The 24,829-nt window shown below is 36.9% G+C and overlaps 1 protein-coding gene and 1 long non-coding RNA gene across 6 annotated transcripts in view; one reads left to right on the top strand and one right to left on the bottom strand.

The window, feature by feature from the left end:
• Positions 1 to 24,829, top strand: part of pcdh11 (protocadherin 11) — a 163,932-nt gene that overhangs the window by 71,402 nt on the left and 67,701 nt on the right. For 2 of the 4 annotated variants that reach the window (XM_008420358.2, XM_008420359.2), the window contains exons 4-5: positions 1,465 to 1,524; positions 5,653 to 5,751. In XM_008420358.2, the coding sequence (XP_008418580.1) occupies positions 1,465 to 1,524; positions 5,653 to 5,751 (159 nt within the window). The remainder of the gene's footprint in view (positions 1 to 1,464; positions 1,525 to 5,652; positions 5,752 to 24,829) is intronic. The other 2 variants (XM_008420360.2, XM_008420361.2) reach the window with 1 other exon arrangement.
• The window catches only part of LOC103471393 (uncharacterized), a 43,272-nt gene continuing 42,651 nt past the window's right edge, over positions 24,209 to 24,829 (bottom strand). For both annotated transcript variants that reach the window (XR_534632.1, XR_001776999.1), the window contains exons 3-4: positions 24,343 to 24,423; positions 24,209 to 24,260 (exon numbers count right to left, since the gene is read on the bottom strand). This is a non-coding gene — a long non-coding RNA (uncharacterized LOC103471393). The remainder of the gene's footprint in view (positions 24,261 to 24,342; positions 24,424 to 24,829) is intronic.

A 24,829-nucleotide genomic window follows, 5' to 3' on the forward strand; every position in this document is an offset into this window, starting at 1 on the left:
CCGCAACAATCAAACTTCCCCATTCACTCAGTGCGTTATAGTTCCACATCGCTTAGGATTTGTTGCTGCGTGTTTGCGCAGTGTGAAGGAAAGAGATGACCAGCTGCACAGGCAGGCTGCGAAATGAGATGCAGGTGATCGGTTTGTGTGATCAGCAACAAGAGACCGTGATCGGCGATCACAGATCATACACTTTTTCATGGAAATCGGCCGATTATGATCGGTGGCCGATCGATCGGCACACCTCTAATAATCACACATTGGTGCGTCTTAATAAATTAAAAATATCCCAAAAAGGACATTTATTTAGGTAATTCAGTTCAAAAAAATTAAACAAAGATGCATTTGTAAGGAGTGACATATTTCAAGCATTTATTTCTGTTAATTGTCATATTTCTTTATTGAAGCTAATGAGAACCCACAATTTTTTGTCTCATAAATGTAGAATATTGCAGAACACCAATTAAAAAAGCCCCTTTGAAGACAAAAAAATAGTATWTTATGGCCTGCTTACTTAAGGAGGCCATAAAATGGAGTTTATATGTCATGTAAATTAAGTTTGGATTATAAAAGAGGCTGGCAGTTCAGTTCTGTATCCAACATTGGAAAGTTTAGTGAAAGGTGAAACTCTGATAGAAAAAGGTGCACATACAACAGCAGCCTTCAAAAGATTCTAAATCAAAACATGATTGTGTTTGTTTGATTCAAAAATGATCCCCCTCTGACACACTTTGAGGTATTGTCAAGAGTATGACGAGGTATCAGACCCAACAGAAGAGCTGAGTTCTGTTGCTCTTGTAAACTAGCGTTCCTTGATGCCTCAGCTGTGTAACAAGCTGAATACCTTTATGCCACACACTACAGTATCTCCTGCAAAAACAACCACAACCCATCAAATATTGAGAGCATGTACTACACAATACTTGGACTTGCTTTTCTGTGTAACTTACTATTACAATATTACTACTACAATAACATGCAACTTGCAGTAGTCATGCAAATTACCATTTTCTGAAAAACTGGAATTTGTTTTTACATTAGCTGAACGTCAGAGGTAACAAAATTAACATAACAGAGCATTACATGTATGAATTTAAGTTTTTGAATTGAATTACTGACATAAATAACTTTTCATAGACATTATACATTTCAAAACCTGCATGTCACTCATTTGTGAGACGCTGTGGATAAAAAATGTCTGCGAAATGTTATGTGAATCGCCTTACTCCCCACTAAGTGAGAGATGGGGCTCCTGAAACATTTAAAATGTGACGATCAACGAAAGCTGCTGCTTCTGGATTAGTGGGTGGCAGAGAGTGGAAGTGGAGAGCCACTTAACCCCCATGAAAAAATATAACAAAAACGCTAAACAGCAAGCACCAGGACATAAGCTGCAACTTCTGTCACTAAAGATTTGCCTGGAGATGCACTCTACACGTTCCTGATAATGTGTTTTTCTTGTAGAACCCCGGCCAGACGCCAGAGAAGTCTTTTAACTCTCCACCACCCATTTGTCCTCATAAGGTAAGCTCCTGCTTCATTTCAGTCAAGGGATAAAACATAATTCTGTAAAATAATGGCAGATATTTTAGGATGTTCTTAAGTTACAATGTAAATCTCTATTTTGTTTTTCTTTTTTTTTTCTGGAAAGGCTACTCTTTGGTTTTTGCAGACCTTGTGTTTTGTTGTTCGTTTCACAAGTCTGATCAAAGCCTCAATGAGTGTATTATTCTTTGTGAAATTATCTATAAATTCTAACTTTTCACCAGAGATTCTAGCAGAAGCTGCTTTTATTTCAAACCAACAATTTCATTTTTGGCTCTTCCTTTGAGCATTCTGTTAATCATTCAAGACCTATTTAACATGAGGCGAGAAGGGCAGAATTATTCAATGCTAATTAGTAGTTATCAGGCACAGTCAAAGTCATTATTTCTCTCTGATAGTCTCAAGTCATCTCAGTGCAGTAAAGTTACTCTCCCCTTCAACCTTTCCTCTCGGTGTGTGCTTCTTGCAAATGTGATAGGGTGCGATACAGTGAAGTTCGCACAATTTTACTTCACTTAGCACCAAACACATCAAAAATGCCTATGTCCTTTTCTGGATGAATGGCTGTTATGGTGGAAAGTGGCTCATAGCGAAAGTGGACCTTGGTAAAAGGAGCCCAGTGGATGGAGGCTGTCTGACAGCCTGTCATCAACTGTTCAAAGCCTAGCACTGCTCTACATCCCTAATGCACAACCAGCTGTCTAAAATGACTCTCGGTGCATTCATATCCAAAGATAGTTGTTAGACAGTAAATAATAACAAACCAATGTGTTCATCCTCCCAGTCCGTTGATGAGAAATCTAATGGAAAGCAATTTACTTTGTCGTTTGTATGTCAGTGCCAAAATAACACGTCTGGTCCTCAACCCCATGGCCTGAACTTTGAACGTGGCTCCCTCTCAATTTGTCAGATTCTTTCATTGTGTCAAATGTGTTAGGTGTCCAAAGCAGTAAAAAATATTTCTAATCATGCGTTGAGTTGTTTTTGCCCAAGTGTGTTTTCCTTTTTTTTGCCTGATCTTGTTTTAGTAACCAGACAAAAACAAGAAGCAAGTGAAAGCTAAACAGATGAAGAAAATGACATTACTACCCTCCAAAAACTGCTGCGTAATAGACAGTAGTTTGGGGTTTTGCTATTTTAATCCTGGATGAAATATGGACAGATCCAGACCTCGTTTGATTTAACACCTGAGGTTGAGGTTACTGGTTTGGTTTTTAACCAGAAGATAGGTCAAAGCGACAAATGTTTAACAATCAAAAATGTCTTGAAAAGAAAAGCCTGTAATAAAGACAGTTTTCAAAACAAAAGTTTTACTCAAGATATAACAAGAGTCATGGTGGGACTCAAACTTTTTAACCAAACACAACGAGTTGGACTTGACAATGGAGAACCAACATAAGTCAATATTTTGAGTCAGTCTTTATGTTAAAGTGTTAAAACTGACTAGTGTCTGATCCAATAGCATTAGCCCAGCATTTGGGGTAAAGAAACAACCTAGCACTTTTCACTAATTTGTGCCTTTTAAAGGCATAATTTATTACAGAAATAATTCCTTTCCACAAAAACACTGCCATATAACTGTTTCCTTGTTATGGCACGTAACTAAAAACACCCTTTTTTATAATTTAGAAAACAGTAACTATTGTAAAATACTCACATTGGTAAATGTTTTTTTTTTTTTTTTTTTTTTACCAATGTGTTTTTCTCTGTACTACAAATTGATTACTGGCATAATACAATATAAGTAAGCATTGAAAAAAGTTTTTGTGCAGGAACTGCAGCCTTACATTGGATGCCTGTACAATGTCTGTCTGCCATATTTCTATCTGATTACATCCTGACTGGACTTCTTCTCTTTCCGTCTTCAAATAGTTGATCGGGGCTGATGTAACAGGGGAACACCGTGGGTTTGTGGATGGTGTTATTCACGTTTTAGCTGTTAGCAGCGGAACATAATCTCCCTCTAGTCAGCTCACATTAGTCTCCATGATCCGCACCAGCCCAATATGTGCAGTGAATGCAATGGGGCCAGCTGGGGTAATTTAGTATGTCAGTCAGCTCAGGAGGCTGGTAAAATGAGTAAATGGCTGAATACGATTTATATGTAAAGAGTATTCTGATTATTATGGTTCTCAGAATGGAATACATTCTCTCTTTTGAAACTTTTTTTTTTCCTTCTACATTGTGTGAATCCCCCAGATAGACATTGAAGTGAACAGAAGCCTTTAAAACTGACTGCTCTATGATTATATTAAGAGTGTGAGAGGGAACGAGAAAAAAGGAGGAGGGAGGAGATCTGATGCCCAAGCACTAAGTATATATAATTGCTTCTTGACACACTGGCCAAATTCTGCAGTGCCAGGATCTGAACGAAGATGATTAACGGCTGTCCAAGTGGGTGGGCACTACAGGTCGTTCAGGGCCTTTGGTTTCCATAGTGATGCTAGTCTAAAGGCCATATATTGCATAGTGAACTTCCCCATGGTCTACATATTATCAAACTACAATTATAACTTGCATCAAGAGCATTGACAGGGCAATGCAAAATTCTTCTATTTATCTGCCGAGCATTCATTCCACTTTTTTTTCTCTGTCAATTGTTCACCTCTGCTTTTCTTAAACGGTCCTCCCTTGCCAGTGAGAAGATAAAAAGTGAGAAATCTTGCATTATGTGAATAATTGATGTGTGGGTTCACCTCACACCGTCATTACAGTGCAGCATTCAGTGTAAGAGGTGAAGGTAAGATCATATTTCTGACACAGAGCTTGAGGCACTAGAAACTGTGTTGGTTTTTCCACAAGGTATTATGCAGTATGCATTACAGGTTCACATCACTGCATGACGGGGAACAAAATGAAATATAATCACTGATGCAAGCATAGAGACACGCCATCGCAGCTGTAGAGTCGTAATTATGATCTGTTTGTTTCTTTGTCAAAGTTGAATGATTTTAACTGGAACTATTTGAGATGGCCTGATGCAATGACACCCATGCACCAGCCAATTTATTAGGTACACCTGTTTAATTTCTTGTTAACACAAACGACAAATTGATTTGATCACATGGCATTATCAAGGAATCTAAACATAGTGAAAACATTGCTACACCAATGTAGAAGAAAGGGCATTAAAGTGACTTTGAGTTTACTAGGGCTGTTTGTGGGGTACAGGCCAGTCAGAGCATTTCAGAAACAGCTACTCTGCGGAGTTTTACTTGCAGAAAACTGTTAAAAATGAAAATATCCATTGCATAGCCATTGTGTGGACCAAAATGCCTTGTTAAGGACCAAGGAAAACGGAGAGAAGACAATGAATAGACAACATTAATTTGGATAAGGTTTGCCAAACACCATATTTAAATTCGCAACAGGATGTCGCCAGGATGCGCATGAACTTCAGAGAACATGTTTGGGTGCCACCCTGGTCAGCTAAAACAGCAAAGTGAGACTACAGCTTAGATATACTAACCACAATTGTATTAATAACTGATTTGGAAAGTGTTCACTCATCGCATAAGTCTCGATTTTAGGTCTAATCTGGTGTCACCTGCTAACTACCAGCCCCTTATCCTGTGCTATTTGCTTCATTCAGAGAGTCTGTGCTCACGGCTGTTGAGACCTGATTGCTTCCTGGAGGCGTGGACTGTGTTGAGGTTTTAAATTTTACCCAATTGCCAACATTTGCCAGTGACGTATGGAATGCGGCAGTTCAATGCTAAGGAGCTTACCAGTAATTGCCTGCTCTGTAAACAACCATCCTCCACTGCGAAAATTGCTAAATTGCACAGGAATGCAATAGCCAGACTCAGATGTAAACAGCATAAAAAAGATAGATCCATCCTGCCTTGCATGAAGAGCTAAAGTGCTCTAATCATGTGGGGCATATATATTTTTTGAGCCTCTTAGTAGCATGAGCATTTTTTAAATGCCACAGCCTACTTTAGTATTACTACTGATCATGTCCATCCCATTAAGACCACAATTTCCCTTTTTTTTTATAACTGCTACTGCTAGCAAGACTATCCAATGTGTCACAAAGATCAGATTATTTCAAACTGGTTTCTTGAATATGACAATGCGTTCACTCTACTCCCATTGTGTCCACAGTCGCCAGATCTCAATCCAGTAGAGCACCTCTGGGATGTGGTGGAACGGGAGATTTGCATCAGGGATGTACAGTCAAGAAATCTGCCTCAACTGTGTGATGTAAGCAACTGCTGTCATGTAAATAAGGAGAACAATATTAGAGGAATGTTTCCGAGACATTGTTGAATCTTTATTATTGCAGTTTTGGAGGCAAAATGGACTCTAACTCGGTGCTGGCAAGGTGCATCTAATAAAATAAAATACCTTCTTTGGTCCATTCATAAACATGCACATGTCGGTAAACATAAAAAAGATAACATATGCAGAGAGGGTTTGGGTAGAGTTCATTCTCCCCTGACAAAATGAGCTTGCACCGCAACTTGTTCCTGCCAATTCTGAAATAACTTAAATCTTGCATCTCATTTTGTTACTAAAAGAGAGTGCCTTGTAAAGTGAAGTGAGTAAGACCCTTTTCAGACACCCTACTACTTGAAAGCACTTTACCCTGGTGGTCTTGGATAAAATGCCTACTAGCTGCCATGAGTAGAGTCATTCTGCAACTAAAAAAAGGCAACAGAACTTGCACATCTTAATGAATAATTATGCATGATAAAAGTGGATCTGTCAAGCTTCAGCACTAGATGATCAACATGTAGCAATTTAGCTGAGGTTTAAGCCTCACGACTGTTGGTAGTTACTGAGGCATCTTGCTGCAGACCAGCATTCACGTGCTTTTACATTAAAGTGCACTGACACACATATATTCAATCAATCCCCCTCCCTGACATACAAGTACACATAGACACAAGCACAAAAGTCAGCTGAGGTAAATGTGATCTCAAAAGACAAGCAGCAACAACCCACAGCTCCGTCGCAATGCCTGGGGTTGCATTGGTGGCTATCGTCAAGCAAATAATGCTTTGTGACTGACAGAAAAAAAAAAGCCAATCCAAAGGTCATTTGTGACCTCTGGGACCAGTACTGTGCAGCATCTGTCACTGGCCAACAGCACATGTCTGTGTCAAATGGCAAAAGGTATGCAGTGCAGTCATCCTGCCATGTAATAAAGGCAGTGGGGCCTATATATACCTAGCGTCCCTGTCACAACCACATTAACAATCCTCTGCACTACGCTGGCTTATCGGCAGAACATTCAACATGTCACGCTGTACACATGACTGGATTGGTAGGTTGGAGCTGGTAATAGCATGGCCTGCATTATGCAAACACTTCAAAATGTACACACATCTTTAAGGTCCCACTTGAAATGTTATAAGGATAAATATGACCCAATTCATTTTTTTGTATACAGTCTATTCCAAATGAGCTTTAAAAAAGTTGTGAATGGGTTGCCATTACACGGCATTTCCTTCATCTTATCAGCACCAAAGTGCTCTGCAGTGTTGATGCCACATTCACCCACTCAAACACAAAAGGGCATGAGAGCTGCCATTAAAGATGGAGGTATGCTGTTGGGAACAACTTCAGGTTAAGTGTCTTTCCCTCAGATGGCACTGGACTGAAAAGGGATCCCTGTGATTTGCTGACAGCCTACTCCTTTTCCTTTGACCAGTGCTAATGATTAAATTATATGATTATCATCTGTGAATACTTATCTGCTGTCAAATGACAGAAAACCTTAAAATTGTTGGAAAATATTGACAGATTTTAAAACTCTTTTGCAGGACATATATTTTTAGGGAAGACTCACCATTTACACAACAATGGCTAATAGCATCAAAGGCTTTGGGGAAATTGATGAAAGATAATGCATAATACATATTTCCCTCTAAGCCAATTTGCAATGCCCATATATCTGCATCAGACTACACATCTGTGTGGAACAAATCAATAATATTCCATTTCTAATCAAATTCCTCTTTTTGAATGGTGAAATCCGATCTACATGGACACACTTGCAAATCAGATACCCCAACGGGTGCATTAGAACTAGAAACAGACACATTTCTTGTTTTATTTAAATTTATTCTGTGGTTAAACTGAAGAAAATGCATACTTATTTATTAACTTAGATTTCTCATAAAGTGTAATTGAGGAAGAATTGTACATTACATGTTCAAGGTGTGGGGCCTTCCAAATATCTTTTCGGAGGGGGGCATATGGAGTTACAACATAAATAAAAATAAATAAATTGGAAATGGTAAATGCGAACATTTAGTGAACTTCAGCAAACTTGTGCCAGATACAAAATGGACAGATTTTTGGTACCTGAAAATATGAAGCTATAGTGAAGCCCAAGTAAAAACATTAAAGAAACTAAAATTGGCCTTTCTTGTTAAAGTTGGCATTTTCGAGATGAAGACGCTCCACTGTCACTGTGTTGTCTGCAGAGCTTTAGGAGTTTTTTATTTTTTATTTTTTTTAAACAGGAGGGTAAATGAACTACGGTCACAGCAGTAGATAGTTCATACTTTTGGCACAGCAAATGACTAGGCAACTAAATCATTGTATCATGTGGTGCTACACATATCTAAAGCATGTAAACCCCACAACATCAGTGAAAAGTGTGAATGAAACATCAAGTGTAGCAAGATCAAGAAGGTTTACAATGAGGAAATGTTAGCAAAAAGGTTTTTTTTTTGTGTGGTGGTAGGGGAGTTAAGCACAGTTATCTATTTGCTCTCTGTAGGAGGGCAACCTTTCTCATACTTTAAAAATCTCTTCTACAGTATTTTTTTACAAATCTCCTGCACTGTAAACTCATTTCTCTCTTGCTGCCTATTCTTGAAATTCTCACACTTGCCACCACGCCTCGGCCCCACATCCTGCTAAACCAATCAGGGATTTGAAGTCTTCACTTCCAATCAATTACCACCCAAATCAGTGCAGAAGCCTTTGATATAGAATCATTTGTCAAATCAGTGCAGATGGCTGAGGGCAGGTACCCCTGTGCCATAGGCCATATCCATGTGGAAATCAGTGCATAGCTTTGGCTCTCCTCAGACTCCCCAACCTATTAAAGGGAAGTCTTTGTGTGCTCCAGAATTGCCATCCAGCTGCCTGGATAGCTAATGTATAAGCATCTTAGCTTGTCCATGAGCTAATACCTGAATTGAATTCAGAATACTTTCAAGAAGGCCAAAATCTGATTTTTGTACAGATCCTGCTTAAATTGATGGCATAAAAGCTATGCAAGGCGCAATTATAAAATATATGACTATCACTTTTGACATGTTAGGATGGAATATGCCTTAGTGTTGAAGTCAGCACAATGAAGCAACATAAAAAAATAGCCTAAAGCATTTTCAAACATGGTGTAAAAAAACTGAACTTAAATGAACAACTTCACAACTCTTAAAATCAATACCAAAACTACCACTGTCATACCGAGGAAATAAATGTATCAATACCATTAATATGGGTGGATGATAGATCATGCAACCAAGATAAAACAATATAGGAAGGTGGTTTTAAGAAGTTGGATATGATTTAAGCAATGTTTGGGGGAAAACTAAACATATGTCATAAGCTTAGAATCCCCATAATCATAATCTTGTAAAACGGTATCTTCTGTGTATTGATTTTGTTTCCACTCGCAACCAAAGATAGTGCTATTTTCCTTCATATATTAACGTCTTTAATAAACACACACATTTGTGTTTATTTAATAGATATATGTTTTAAAATAAAACACGAGTTGATGAGGAGGCAGGCGTTATGAATGATGTAAGCTGAATGGTATGCTTTCTTTTTTTTTTGAGAAAATTTGGATCTGCTGTACTTGGTCAACCAGCAGATTCCAGCAAGACAATTATTGTTATTGCTCATAAGGTCAAAATTTCCCTCACAAGTTATATTTTACCACATGGAATATTTAGCAGAAATTAGCCTACTGTGATCCTGAGATGTGAGTGACAGCTTAGCCCAGGACACTGCTAGCACTGAATATATTTGCTAGCACTGCAGTGATTATATCAACAAATTCACTGTCAAATATGCTGACAAAATACTAAATCCAGACACTATTTCTTCAAATAAGTAATTACACTGCCTGATATGCATACATCATTGACAAGCCCAGTGTTTATACACAGGAAAATCAGTGTGCACACAAACCCTTAGATGCATATAATTATTTTTTGTGTGTGGTTTCAAGAGATAAAGTCTTCTAACACGGCATCATAGTTTTATATTTTGAGACTTGATGGAGACAAGACAGACATTTTTGCTGATATTAGGACTCCGAGGACCAGTGTTCGCTCATTTTGTGGCTTGGATCAACAATCTTCTGCTCTTGGCAAATGCTGTGATCATCTCAAAACACTGACTAGTGTCCGGCCATCATTTTAGCTTTTTGCACAGTTAAAGGCATTTTTTTCTACCTCAGTTTAGGATGTTGCCACTTGCTATACTATCTGACAAGTTTTTTGTTCCAAGCTGAGCACGCATTTTGGGAGTGATGATGCACAAAAGCTGCTTTACTACCTAGAGAATAAACAATTAAATGGTATGTGACTAAATATCTGGTCGTTACATATGTTATATCGCACTAAAGTGAAAACAAGAAAAAAATAAAAGTGGAAAATAATAAATAAAAAGCAAAAAGAGAAAGTGAACCTTAGAAATACTATACATTTTATATTTAATTTATTGTATCTCTCTTTTTCTCCCTGTTCATTTAGTTTTTGCAGCCAAGTCTACAAAGATAATGAGAACGGGGGAATGTATGAGTTTGTTTTTTTATGTTGTTTGACACTTTAGCCATTAGCTTGGAGTAAAAAGACAGAGCTACACAACAGGCTGGAGTGGCGCCTTATTACAGTGTGAACAGATCGCACTCTTAAGTACGCGGGTTGTGCTGGGAGAGTTGCTGTTCTGCATGAACAAACTGTGTGAATCCGGAGAACACATCTTGTGAACCGATCATTTCAACGTATTGATTGCTTGCAGATGTGCTGTCAAAAGTAAAATGTTCCTTTAGCCTAATTAAAGAATCTTATTACTGCCATTTTATACCATTCAAATTGTTCTATTTCTGCCTGGAAATATAGCAAATTCACTTTGGTGTTCTTGCTAATGACTTGTCATTGACTTTTGTTATATCTAACCATAACAAAAGTGACAGTCAAGAAGTTAACATTATACCAGCATGGATCCCCAAGTGTAATGCCTTGTATGACACTTTTGTCATTTTGCATTGTTGTTCAGTTGTTTTGCTGCTGAATTAGTTCTGGAGGATTATTATTCTTGAGTATTATTATTTTAAGAAAAAAAAAAGACTTTGCTCTTTTGAGAGGAACCCTTTGTTTCACAATTGTTTGTAAAAGTAGTATGCATGAGACTATTGAGAAAGCTGCACAGTTTTCAGTTTAGCACAGATCCAGACTAACGAAGCTTTTTGCTTGTTAGAAACAGCCAAAACGCTTCAAGGTAAACCCTAGTCGCGCATTGTAAACATTAACTGCTTCAGTCATGTTTTGCTTTTAATCCTATTTTACATAAACTATTTATTTAGGCAAAATGTATTTTAATAGCCGGCTCGTTTTGTCTTGGAATGATGCAGTGTTAACAGGGTGGTGGAAGGAGAGTCAGTTCAGCCATGATAGGATTTTGTCTCGTAATCCTATTTCTTTTGCATGACAGTTTGTTTGACTGCCAGGTTCTGATTGTGGTGATTCTTAACTTGAAAATCTAAAGTACACTCCTTGGGTTTTATGAGTGTTATGCATAGAGTTGCATAGCTAGAGGTCAGCTGCACAGCAAGATCTTTTAGTAAGTTTACTTCTGGCATTAATATTAATATTAGGTAATGTTAACATTAAATTATGTGAAGGTCAAGAGATCCTGATGTCAGATTCTCAAAAGAATCTACTTTAGCAATCATGTTTCTGGTTCAGCTAAACTCTACTCGTGGACTTTTAATCCTCTCCTGTGTGCATGCAGTTTTTCACCATAATTTACTTTAGTAGGAAAAAAACTGCAGGATACAGAGATATTTGGTGCTTTTACTATGGTTACAACATTTTTTCACAATTGTTTCTTGTGGGGGAAAAAAAAAAGTAATGGGCAACTGCATGCAGAATAATTGCAGAACTGACTGGCCACTATAAAAATTTTTTAAGACGATTTGATCATTTTACCAACCTTTTCGAATGTTAAATGGTAAGTTTACGGAAAAGGGTTGATGTATGTTGGTTATATCTCCTTGCGTCTCCACACATCTGCAGCATTCACTAAGAACTTGTTTATATTAATAGGTCATATCAAAGACCGTCTGTGCACAGTTGTGTCTGTTACCTTTGGTAAGCATTCTGACTCTGCACTGACACAGTGTGCATTTAAATGAAGTGATGAGTGGGTTAATTTTCCCTTATTGGACGGGGACAGGCCTTTAAATTGAAATCGATCCTCGGAACCACAGATTTTGTGATTTTTTGACTACTGCATCAGTGGAAAACCTAGGCAAAGCAAAACAAAACTATTTTTGTTCCCTCTAGTCAACCTGAAGATGTGGTTAGGAAATATTTTGATAGGGGTTTATGTGTGTGATGCTATGATGTGGTCATTTCAAAATTACTGTAAGAACCATTAAGAAAGTATCACTGTTCATTTGATATAATAAAAGTTCCATAAACAATATAAAAATTGAGCAATGTGGGAAAAAAAAAAAATCAGTTCTTTTTCTATTGCTCGTTTTGTTTTCTTCAGCTGTAACAGTGATTGCATCTAACAGGAGGGCTAATCAGTCATTTTTTCCCCCTCAGTATGTGTGTAGTAGAATATGAATGAGTAAGAAATCTAACAAGTATTATGCCGGGTGTAGGTCGCTTTTTCTTTCAAACTCCACTGGAGAGTGGCGATATGTTTGTTCTGTGTTCTTCAGCTCTCCTTCCAGAGTCAAAATAACTTTGTTTTATTACGATCCAGAGCTGCGCAAAATAGGCCATATATGAAAATGTGTAATGTATAATAAGATATGTTATTGCATAATAGCTGTTTGATGCTAGACCATAATGAGCAGAAATTTTAAATCTTACATTATAAGCGTAGAACATTCTTATGTTTTTTTAACATTGTATAGTTTTCTTTGTTTCAGAAATGCAACCCTAAAATTTCCACTTTAATCACTTTATTCCTAGATTTATTTAGATGTTTATTGGTATCAGATTTGATTTATTTTTAAGAATTTGAAATGAAAACAATGGTAAAAAAATATATTTAAGATGTAGTACATAAACTGATACATATGATCCACAGTTCAGAAGAAAGAAAAAAAAGAATTGACTTTGGCTTGGCCTCATTCTGTGTTTGCTTTTGTTATGCTTGGCCAATAATGACAAATACACTAAAAGAACAGCATTCGGATACGCTTTTGTGTGCATGTGATTAGTTTCTTTCTCTTTCAAAATAGGTGTGCAGTTTGTACAGACAATAGTATTTTAATCTTTTTTTTTTTTACATTTTAAGAAATGCAGTAAGAAGAAAAATCCGTAGACAAATGGATACAAAAGAAGAAATAATAACCAATAAGAAAAATGTAAAAATCAAACATGGTAAATAAATAGCTTTAGAGTGTAAAATGTTTGAGTTATGAATGTAGCCTTGATCGTAAAAAACTAAAAATTCGTAGATGTGGTCTTGGAAGAAACGTTCTTGTAATGATTTTATTTATGAGCAAAGTTTTGTTCAATGCCTTCACATTTCAATTATGTATCCCCAATTATTTTTCCTCCCATTATAAATCAGTGCAGCACTGTGTCCTGACACAGATGCCCATCTTAGTTGTTTGTGCAAAAATAAAAGTCTTTGTTGTTTTCTATGTACATTCTTTTGGAATATGTTCTCAAAACCGATGACCGTGTCTCTGACCCAAATTAAGAATGAATACCATTATTCAACAGAGACCTGCAGACACACCTGTTTAAAGCAATACTGTTTTAGGCAATCAATGTATTTGCCTTTGTATAATTATTTGGAAGCCAATTCCACGAATAGAAAAGCGGACATGTTCATTGATTTCACAATATACAACACTTGTCGGTAATAATCAATTTACACTTTCATCCCATTTAACATTTTATTACATGCATTTGTTGAGAAAATCCCAAAACATGTAAGTTTCATTCAAATCATTGAGATTTGAGACGGTACAAACAAAAGCCACCTCTTTCTATTTATTTGGCTGCAAAACACAACGAATATTGGGTAAATTCATTTCAGATCTTTGAAATACCTTTCCGCAAGGGGAAAAAATAAAGGGGGGGAAATTGAAATGATGACAGGAAATTTGAATTTTGAAATGATTATAACCATGTAAGCTCTCAAGGCAAGAACAAGTTGCATTGCTCAGGATATTTTTCTCGCCCTCTGCTTTTGCATATTTCACACAGGCAAAGTCTTTAGAGATGCAAGTCATACTGAGAGAATTTGACTGTGCATGCTAAAAAGGCATAAATACAAGAGGAAAAAAAAACATAACCAACAGATGACCTTATTATGCTCAGTATGTACCATGCAGTTGCAGTATTGCCTCTATTTGTCATTATTACCACCTGCTATAACTGTGAGTGGGAGGAATATCAATTTGACAAAGACGGCCTCTGACTAAATGTTAAGGAGGCCCCCTGTCACGTGAGACGCATCCCTACTGTTCTGAGTGGGTAGATATAGCTGTGTTTTACTACTTATGGATATTCAATGGGAGAGCACAAAGCGGGTATTGCTGTAATAAGGCATTTACCAATGCAGAACAGTGCTGTGCACTGTGAGAACATATGTTAATGTGTTTGACTGCGGCCAGAGAAACAGCAAGATATTTGGGCAAAAATAAAAACACATGGGACAGACATCCCGCAGCATACATTTGCCTTGTACCAAAATGTTTCTGGTGCACAGCGGTGGAAGAGGGGCTAAAATAACTCTGCCACTGAGGAGGACTTTGTTCTAATGATGAATCTCAATTTASTAGGACAGGCCTACTTCGAAACAGACAGAAAAACTCAACACGGTCAGTGTGTGATTCAAGTAGGAATACATCTTCCTGTGTGCAGACCATTTATCATTTACGGGATGCAAAATAGTTTTCTTTGCCTCATTAGAAGTCACCATTGTAAGAGAAGAAGAAGTAAGATGTGTTTTGAAATATTTTATTAGATATTAAGTAAGCTTAGATTCAAATGAATTTTCACAGACGCAGATGATGAAATGTTTTGAGGAGTTAAAAATCTACTTTTGTACTGCTGGAACGGTGAAAGCTTGTGTGGGTTTGTGATATTTTTAATCTATATAAATCTTGTTCTTTGTTTGCTTTTTTTTTTAAATATGTATTTTAGGAACGCTGAATATTAGTGTGGATACAGTTTAGTGATTGAAATAATGAAATAAATTATTTGAAAGTATTCCTGAAACTAAGTAAGAATATTTTGAATACTTATATTCACAATTCATTCAGTATCTGTCATATATTTGAATGTAAAAGCAGCAGCTCTTTGTTTAAACAGATGTTTAAATGTTAAACTGATAACCATGTTGTGGTTGTAGTTTGTTACTGTATTGCAGAAAGCCATTATGCTGCCATTTTTTACTCCTATGACAATGCAGTCTTTGGCAAACTAAAGTGAATGTATTTGTGTCACAGTTCAGTTTTTTTTCCTTAACCAGACTCACTGTTTAACATAAAAATCTTCTTTTTTGGTTAGAAGTACTCAAAAGTGGTGCACAGTGTTTAAAGCATTTGAGAATGGACAAACATCTATAGAAAGTATATTAATTTTAAAATGTTTAGCTAAAACCTAAACTTTATCCCATCAACAAAATGTAAGTTCTGTGTACAATGATGTACTGTTTGGACAAAATAAACCCACATACTATGTTCTTCATGCAATCTACATGTCCAAACAAATATTGCAAATATTTATTAACTGTGGATTTAATCTTACAATTTAGAAAAAAATGTCACTTTAATGCAGGAATTCATTAAACATACAAATAATGTTGATCCTAAATAAGACCTGTCAGCTTTGCATTTGCAAGAGCAGACTGTTATTTTCAGTCATTATTAAACTATTATCACTTCATGTTGTTTTGTCCTCATTGGAATTTATAATGGGGCCACAGACATTTGGATTGTTAATTTTTCAGAGGCTTTGTGAAATCTTTATGCCTGTGGTAACATGTGAAAAATGACAGTGAATACATTTTGAGACCCAGATGACTTCCACTGAATAACATTACAGCTAACATCTGTGTGTTTAAATTTAAGACAGAAGCAACTCCCTCTCTGCAGGAGATCAGTCCCTTGGATGTTTCAGGAGTCATTAATCAGTATCATCATTGTGCTTTTTGTTTGTCACTGACTGACAGTGAGACAGACTCTTTGCTTCAAACACGAGCTTGCGATTCAGTGTGTCACTGCACATCACAATCTATGGACAATACCTCTGTCAGTCTGTATGAAGAACACTGTCAGATATTTCAGTGGGAGACAGATCAAACAGATGAACAATTCACAGTGCTGCTGAATCTTGATAATGACGTTTTGACACATCAAGTGGGCTACCCATCCTCTTTTCCATATTTCCTCCTTGATAGTACACTTAGTGATCACTTTGTTCTGTGCACCTCCCTGTTTAATGCAGCTTTCTCCACAGACACTGAGTCAAGCTGCTGTGACTCGCTGTGTACACAGCCAGGACAAGTGGGGGTTGAGCAGTTCAAAAATTTCTGGTTAACTGAGCATGTAGTTTGACATCATTGAAAAAGGTATTCATCTTTATTCCACTTACATAATGGCTTCATTTTCATTTATAACCAAATGTAACACATTATCGGCAATGGCAACACTTGCTTTGATGTTCAGCTTGTGCAAAACTGTTGAAACTCCTAATATATACGGGGACAACATTTTGATTTGTGACATGTTAAAGTGTTGTTTTTTTTCTGATTATTATTACTTTTATTCAATTCAAAGACTGGACAAAGATTTTGCTTTCATCCACGTTAATGTTTCATGTCGTAACAAATTTACCACGAACATTTACCCACAACAACTTCCGCCTCTGCCAGAGGAAGGAAATGGCTCATGATTCAACTAAGTCGATTCAGTTTAGCAATGGCATCATATCAGCAGGACTATTATCATCTGTTGTGATGATGAAAAGACAAAAGATGAATTCAATAAATTCATACTAGGTTGTCAAAAGTGTTAATCACCCTGAACATTAAAAAGATCTCCTAAGCTAGTCTCACCACTTAAAAAGATCAGAGACAAGATCCCTAAAAAAAATACAATGAAGGGAAAGACGAAATTTAAATGTAAAAAAGGAATTCCTTTAAAGTCTTAAAACCTACAGAATCATTCAGAGGCATTTGCACAGTAGTCTACTTTTTTTTCTTCTTTTTTTTTTTTTCTTTACAAGTTTTGAAAGATGCTCACCCTGCGGTCTCGGCATGATAAATCCCTGGACTAAGACCACCTCCACCGCTGTAATACTCCTGCTTGCTGGGGCGGGTGTATCAACATGCTGACACTGAAGAACACCTTGTTCCTCTCTCAGAAACAATTTCATGAACCTGCATTATTTGACACCCTGAGAATAAGAATTTCATTGGTCCCCCACTTGGCTAATTGGGCAGCGGCAAAGGGTGTTCCATTCTAACAGCATTTATTCCCCGCTGGGATTCTCTGACATAGATTTCTATTTAGAATTATATTATATTTCTATTTAGGATACACAATTAAGTGGTTTATCCCTGTCGCATCGTTTCTTTCAGGACAAATCGCTGGCTCACCTTCTCGGAATGCGCCTCACAAGTATTTTCTTAATCTTTCGAAGCTGTACATGTTGCACAAGTAACTACCTTCACTAACATGGAAAGAGAGGCTAATTGTGACATGCTGCTATTAATAGAGGTGCCAAACATAATTAGAAATCTTCCAGTATGAGTTTCTAACAGTACAATGACAAAAATACCACAATTTTCTGTATTTAGATGACAGCAAAACTGAATAACATAATTGAATTGCTTTTAAAGAAGATGGCTTGCCACATAATTTATTTCGAGAGTGTTCCCTTGATAAGAAATATGGGTAGCACTCTTTTTAAGTGTATACACATTTTGTTGGTGTTTTTGCAGCTTGAATTTTTTAAATTAGTTTATTTTGTCTATTCTGTAAAAGAGAGAAAAAGGTAGCAGCAGCAGACGTAGAGGAGCAGGAGAAGACTACATCCATGCTGCACTTTCTCTGGGGTTTTATTAATGGGGAATTAAGCTCAGTGTGACTAAAAACCTTAGCAGTTTTAAGCATAGCTTTATAAAATCTTGGTGTACCTTGATTGCAGTAACCAGTATATGTCTAAACATATCAGAAGAAAGTAGTTCACATAATCAATTTCTTTAAGAACAAGTTGAGATTTAAAAATGTAGTCTATGAATTAGGGGCAACATGGTGATTGGGGTTCAGTTTTACTTTTTCTTAGAAGGGACTAAGTGTTTATCCTTAATAATCAAATGGAAGCCTGGATGCAAGCAGTAAAAAGATCTCCCATTTTGATCGGCGCTTTGCATATTTATATTAAGTTTTCCTCTATAAATACAGCATTGTCGTTGGCCAGGCTCCACTCTTCATTCAGATGATGTTGTGATTTCAAGATGAGTCCACAAAATTTCTTTAGTTTCCTCCAATGACGCGTGTACTGCCCTATATCCGAGTCTAATAAAACACTTTAATGATGAAGTGAAATGAAATGTTCACATAATAGGAAAATCTAGAAAACATGTAAAAATAAATAAAAAAAAACAAAAAAAAAACTACATCTACTCAATTTCAGAATGCTTCAAAAAAGGAGGAAAATAGCATAGAGCTGAATAAAGGTTCTGCATGATATTACCCTTGATGTACCTAATAAAACTGTCAATGAAGATATTTACAATACTGCTAAAGGACTATGGTTCAGTCAGTTACCGCTGGCTGAAATATTCATTCTCTTACTTGGCTTCTTAACTTTGAAACCATGACATCCTAAATTTGCATAGTGGTAAAGATCAATGTAGCTCTTAGAGAATTCTGTGGCACGTATTCAAAACAGCTCCCCTTTTCTCCCCCTGTGTAGTCTGTAGCAAAAAAGGGCAAACAGGCAGTGAGTGATGTGGGTAAAGAAAGTCAGACGCCTCCTTAGTTGTAGTCAGCCTCAGAGGATTTTGTCATGTTTCTTCACTTGGTAAAGTACCAGCAACTCACCCCACATCACTACTGAGTCAGTGCCTGTTTTTCACTATTTGATGCTGTTTGATGTCTGGTGAGATGTGAAACATTAATAGTATGGTAAAAAAAAAAAAAAAAAAAAAATTGTAAGGCGAGTGTGGAGTTTTAAATCCTCTTTTAGCGCATGAGTGACTTAGGGTAGGTGATAATTGTTGAGTTAGATGTCACTGTGTTATGAAGGATGTCCTTCAAGCTGTTTCCTGATTTTCAGGGGACAGCTTGACAAACCTCACTTTGAATTTGGCTGAAAGCATGTCTAATTGAATTTTGATACGTAATTAAATCAAGCAATAAATCAGCCCAGATCCCACTGCAACTGACAATTCAAGACTCCTGAGCACCAAAAGCTAATTATGATGAAGTTATTATCTCGGCCAAAGGGAGTTCTCTGAATTGCTTCCACCCTGTATTGTGTGTCTTCGCTAGTAGTACATACTCAACCTTGAAGAAAGGGCAGCTGTCGCATGATAGGACTGACGGATCCCATAAAAGTCGCCTGCGTGGTTTGTAATGTGTCCTGGCCGACACGCCATCCCACCTCAAAGCAGGTGATTTCGTTGGCGCTGAGAAAAGAGGAATTTTTACGGCGTCACATGTTGGCGCACCAAGGCGAAAAATAATTGTATCTGTTTGTTGGGAGCAATTAGGGCTGGGTGTAATTTCTGTCAATAATCCCTCGATGTGTAGGAAGTGGCTATATTGATTTACCATGGATTTAGAGCCTCATCCTCATCATCTGGTTCCCAGTCTCATATGGTTAATCAATTACATCCCCTGTGATTTGAGCATGCCTTCAGACGCCGTGCTCGGCGCATGTAATCTCTTGACATAGGGTATTAAATGAAGTCTAATTATAACTTTGCAGCTATGTGCCACATCACACCGTTTTAATACCTTCACTAAGAAGACAAATTGGTGCGTCAGTAAATCAAGGTGTTTCACTTTGATTCAGTACTGAGTAACATTTAAGTTTCTTGCTAAGGCCATCACATGATACTTGTAAATAAATATGCATGAAAGGATAAAATACGTTTTAATGATCTATCTGCATAAGAAAAGTCCTGAGTATTTGAGGAGGGGAAGAAGGTCTAATTTTCCACCTGCCTAGACAACCGCACTAGAGCTGTCTGGTATGGCATCATGAATGAAAAGTCCCATACAACAATTACTGGAGTGGTCGTCTACTACATAATAACGAGTTAAGTGAAGGTAGATGATATTTTTCTTATTTTTTTTCCCTTTTTCTCTTTTGTCCTCTTCTATATGCCCTTTGTTTTTAAATTCTCCCAATTTGTTGGACCAATTGAAACAGCAAAAGGTTAGATTGTGGAGTAATTAACAGCAGCTGGCCTAATGAAATCAGTAGGGGATGGTGCACTAGGAGGATCAATACCTCACTGAGAGTGAAGCAAGAAAGAGGGTTGTCCAGGGGAAAAACGTATACACAGACCACTTAATAATAATAAGCTGATGAAAAGGCAACAATGTGTCTACTTGTAAATCAAATCTGGTCTGGACACAGTGACATTATCGGCATCTTGTAATTCTGTTGGAGGAAAATTAGTGTTTGTGCTCGCTCAAGAAGTTTACAGGATTTGCACTGCTCTCTGTGGTTTGCTGAAAGGGTTTTCCTTTATTGAATGTCAATAGGAACATCAATACACTCTGGACAACAACACCAATGCAGAGGTAAATGGGTATTCTATTTATCTGAGGCTACACTTAAGTATATTGAAGACTTTATTAGCCCCTTTTGATGAGGAGGTGTTTTGTTTTGCAACAGTTTTATCACTGTGTCTGAGACAGGCTGCGCTTGCCAGAAGAACTGGGGATGCAAAACCTGAACTCTGCTGTGTGCTTCTTGGCCGAGGCATTACCGTTTCTTGTTTCTGTKCAACATAAGCAGATGGCACACACATCCAAGGTTTCCACTATTTTATTATGCATGCGTATGTCTGAATTTGTTTTGATTGTGTTGTGGCTCGCCTGGCAATTGTCACTTTGCTCCGATTGATAGAATTCAGACGCATCTTTCCTCATCTGCAGGGAAATCTCTTGACAGCCAACCCATGTGTTTTTCCACAACCTTCTATAAACAAATTAGGTGGTAAACTGTGGCTGCATTGACATTTCGGCATAATGAAGTCTAACAAGTCCTTCTCGACTATTATTTTTGCAAACTTTGTGCAGCGGGGAAGCTGGAATACAGGAGATTCTGGTGAAAATAACCAATGAACCACGAGGAGAAAGTCAAAACAAATTCAGCAAGTCAAGAAACCGTAGCCGATAAGGTCTTTGCTATGCTTTGTGCATGTGTCAACTTTCAAAGGTATTTACACTATCAAATAAACTTCTATGTAGGAGGCTGTAGAGACAGAAGCAGCAGATCTCATTATTTTACAACTATTAGGAGCATAAGGACCCCAGGGAAGAAGAGGGTTTAATAGTAGAGCTTCAAGTTATTACATCATGAAAAATCTTTAAAGCATTTATTTTTTTCTTCTTTTTTACAACCAGCACCTTACAATTTCACAAATCCTGTCATAGCACAGGTGTACTTAGGTGAAACGAGGTAACATAACGTGGCAACCATCTGGAAAACACAGATGTGGCATGGGACTAAAGCAACGGAATAAAGCAGCAAAGCAAAGACCATGTAGAATCCAGTTTTCTTAAAATTTGACTCTAGGGCTCACCTTGTAAAGGGCAATAACTGATGTGGCATCTTAATAAAGACTTGGGTAAAATCCTGCCAATTTTCAAACCCAAAACTGCTCTCTAAAATGGACTGGGGGGGGGACTTTTGAATCTGAATCATCTGCTAATAATTGTGCGTTATTTTTTATTTGTTTTTGGCTTAACGTTGAAATGTTAGAATTGTTCTTAAAATTTTGCGGTTGACTTTTATCTCACCTCACGGATAAGCTCCTGCATGTGGCTGTAATAACTTGGAAAACCCCCTGGACTATAATCAAAAAAAATAAAATAAAAGAGTAAAACGGCCCTTTATGGTAGTGCTGAACCTTCAAACCTGGGGGTGGGCCCACATCCCACTCATGAAAAATGTAATAGAAAACAGTTTGTAGCACAAAAGACAAAAATATTTTTTTAATGGTCAAGAGTAAATTTCATGTGCTCGCATATTTCTCCGTTTTTTTTTTTTGGTTTTTTTTTGCGGTCTTCTTTTTCCTCCAGATCTCTCAGGTCTGATGATCACGACTCTTCTACAAAGGTCCAGGTTGATACGAAGAGGTAATCTGCATTTTGCAGATTAGGTGATAGATCCAATTACCCCTGCATAATTGGAAGACTCTTACTCTTACTATTGTTTTATTCCATCTTAAAACTAACCCATATTCACTAGCTATTTTACTTAAAAACAGCTTTACTAAGTAGTTAAATTTTATTACCTTTACTTTTGGCAAAGTAAATTTCTTTTTAACTGACCTTTATAAAAGTGATGTTCTTTTTTTTTTATTTATTTTTTTTACATTTTTGACTTTCTTTTAAGCCAAGGACAAGAATGTTGATTAAAATAATACATTTTCTCACAAACTGAGAAAATGTAGATATCTTGGGGAGCGTATATTTTACATTTTTACATTTCTTTTAACCTTAATATCTTATCAATATCCAGCAAATAAAATTTGATTTCATTTTTTTTTCACGGTGACTGACAAATTTTTTAATCTTTGACTATTGCTTGAATTGTGATTACTATGTTTGGACCTCACAGACACCACCTCACACAGCAATTGTTATAAAAATATATAATCATGATAACTATTACAGTATGTTGCTATCCATACGCTGATTCAGATACTTTAACAAATGAATGTTCCAGATGAATAACCGGGCTCTCTGACCCAATTCTCTCAGTTGGAACAGAAATGCATTTTGACATATTTTGATTCTTTTTATGCTCTAAATTTAAACTTAAATGTATACTGGGTGAGTCAGATTTATTAGCTCATATCCAATACTAAGCTGAAATATTTTTTAATATCCTGGATATGAAAGCAGTGGGCTCATTGTCTTACATGCTGCATATCTAGTTTCCACAGTAAATGTAATATTAACTACCCCCACTCACCTACGCACTGTTGGATTGCACTTTTTTTTTTTTTTTTTTTACCTTTGCCTATGATTTTTGATTATTCTACCTCTATGGCAAACTGCCATGCTGTGGCTCAGACCTTTACTGGTGAAGAGGAGTTGTTGCTGCACTTCCAGTTCACACTAGAGCTACATCTGTGCTATAGTAAATTCAGTCACCAGATTATTGCAGAAACAGAAATAATCACTTCCATACACTTCTTATGACATGCAGTAATGCTACAGTATGTATCTGTTGCAGTGGATGTTCATTTTAGTCCCATCTACATTCAGTCTCATACATTGAGCAGCCAGAATATCTGAAAATTGTGATACATTTGGATAGAGAAACAGAGCACAATAAGGCCTGGTGTTTTTAATCAATTATTTATCCAATATTTTAATGATCAGAGTGCCTGGGGTGATCAAAGGCAGGGCTGGAGCTTCACTGCCTTTGCTCGCTAAGACATCTCTCAGTACTTTGATGTGGTTCACCAACAAATGCACTTATCCAAAGCATAACTCTCTCCCTGGGTTGGAATTGAGTGCTTTGAAACTACTAATTTCAGAGAAATACAACACAGGAAGACATAGAGAGAAGGTCACTGACCAACCAAAGCCAAGGTAGAAAAAGGAGATTTACACTTTATAGTCTCAAACAATCAAATGTACAACTACTACTTTGAATGCCATCTAAATATGAAGCGACCATAGGTCAGCTTTTCAGATCCCTCATGTACGTTATCATATATTTAATTGGTTGGCAAAGTCTCTTAGATGAAATACATGTCACTGGTGTTGAATAAAACATTAGTTAGATAGGGAATAACTGATGGTAGTTTCTAGTAAAAAATGGTGTTGTAAAAAGCCTGTCAAATGATGCAAATGAGTATTTCTCAGGTGGACTTGGCACATGCCCGTGTTTAATATGCAAGAAAAGTAACAAACGTTGAAAAATTCATTAATTTTGCAGTAAAAATATTGGCTGGTTAAGAATAGTTATTTGTTCTTATTATAACATTGGTAAGAGTAAGGAGTGGTGCTGAGGTGGCGCAGGGGCAAAGTATTGAGGCCTTGGTCCTCGTGGCGGTGGTCGCGGGTTTGATTCCCGGCATGGTAACATTTGCTGCATGTCTTCCCCCTCTCTCATTACCCTCTGATCTTAAAAAAAAAGAATACTTACTCCTTACAGCCAGTGTTCTGTTTAGCATAGTGAAATGTGTGTTGAAACTAAACTATTTATTCTTTTTTTTTTACCAATTTCAAGTCTGGAAATTTCTTGAACACGTCTGTCCTTGTGCAACCTTGTCTGTGTGCATCAAGTAAATACATACATGAATAAGAAATATAACCCAAGGATAAATGGAGCAGTAGAAGCATGATGTCCAAACCCAGGTGATGAGCAGAATGGAGAACTCAAAGACTTTAAGCCAGTAGATTCGAGGGTTGTCTTCTAGAAGCACTTTTCAATTCTAGACAGACAGATGAAAGATACTTTATTAATTCCTTACAGGAAAATTCATGTATCCAGTAGGCACACACAGAAATGCATTCTTACAATAAATGAACAACAGGTCTGTATTAAAAGTTATTTTGCATGAGTGTGGTTTTACTTTAAATAATTGCAGTGTTGTCTGATTTAAAATGAAGTTATGGTTTGGGAACACCCAACATATTACATAGTTATAGACAAATCTCAAGAATGACTATCAAATGTTTTTTTTTTATTGGGGATTCTTGAACATTCCCTTGATTAATGTAGTAATTGGATACACACTTATATTTGTTTTTAAAAAGTCACACAAAAACTATTTTGCCTTAACTTCTGTCTTGTGTAGGGTCTGTATAAAAAAGTGGGATTTATCTTGAAGAAACAAC

The sequence above is a fragment of the Poecilia reticulata genome, linkage group LG10 (genome assembly GCF_000633615.1).
Source record: "Poecilia reticulata strain Guanapo linkage group LG10, Guppy_female_1.0+MT, whole genome shotgun sequence".
Classification (NCBI taxonomy): Eukaryota; Metazoa; Chordata; class Actinopteri; order Cyprinodontiformes; family Poeciliidae; genus Poecilia; species Poecilia reticulata.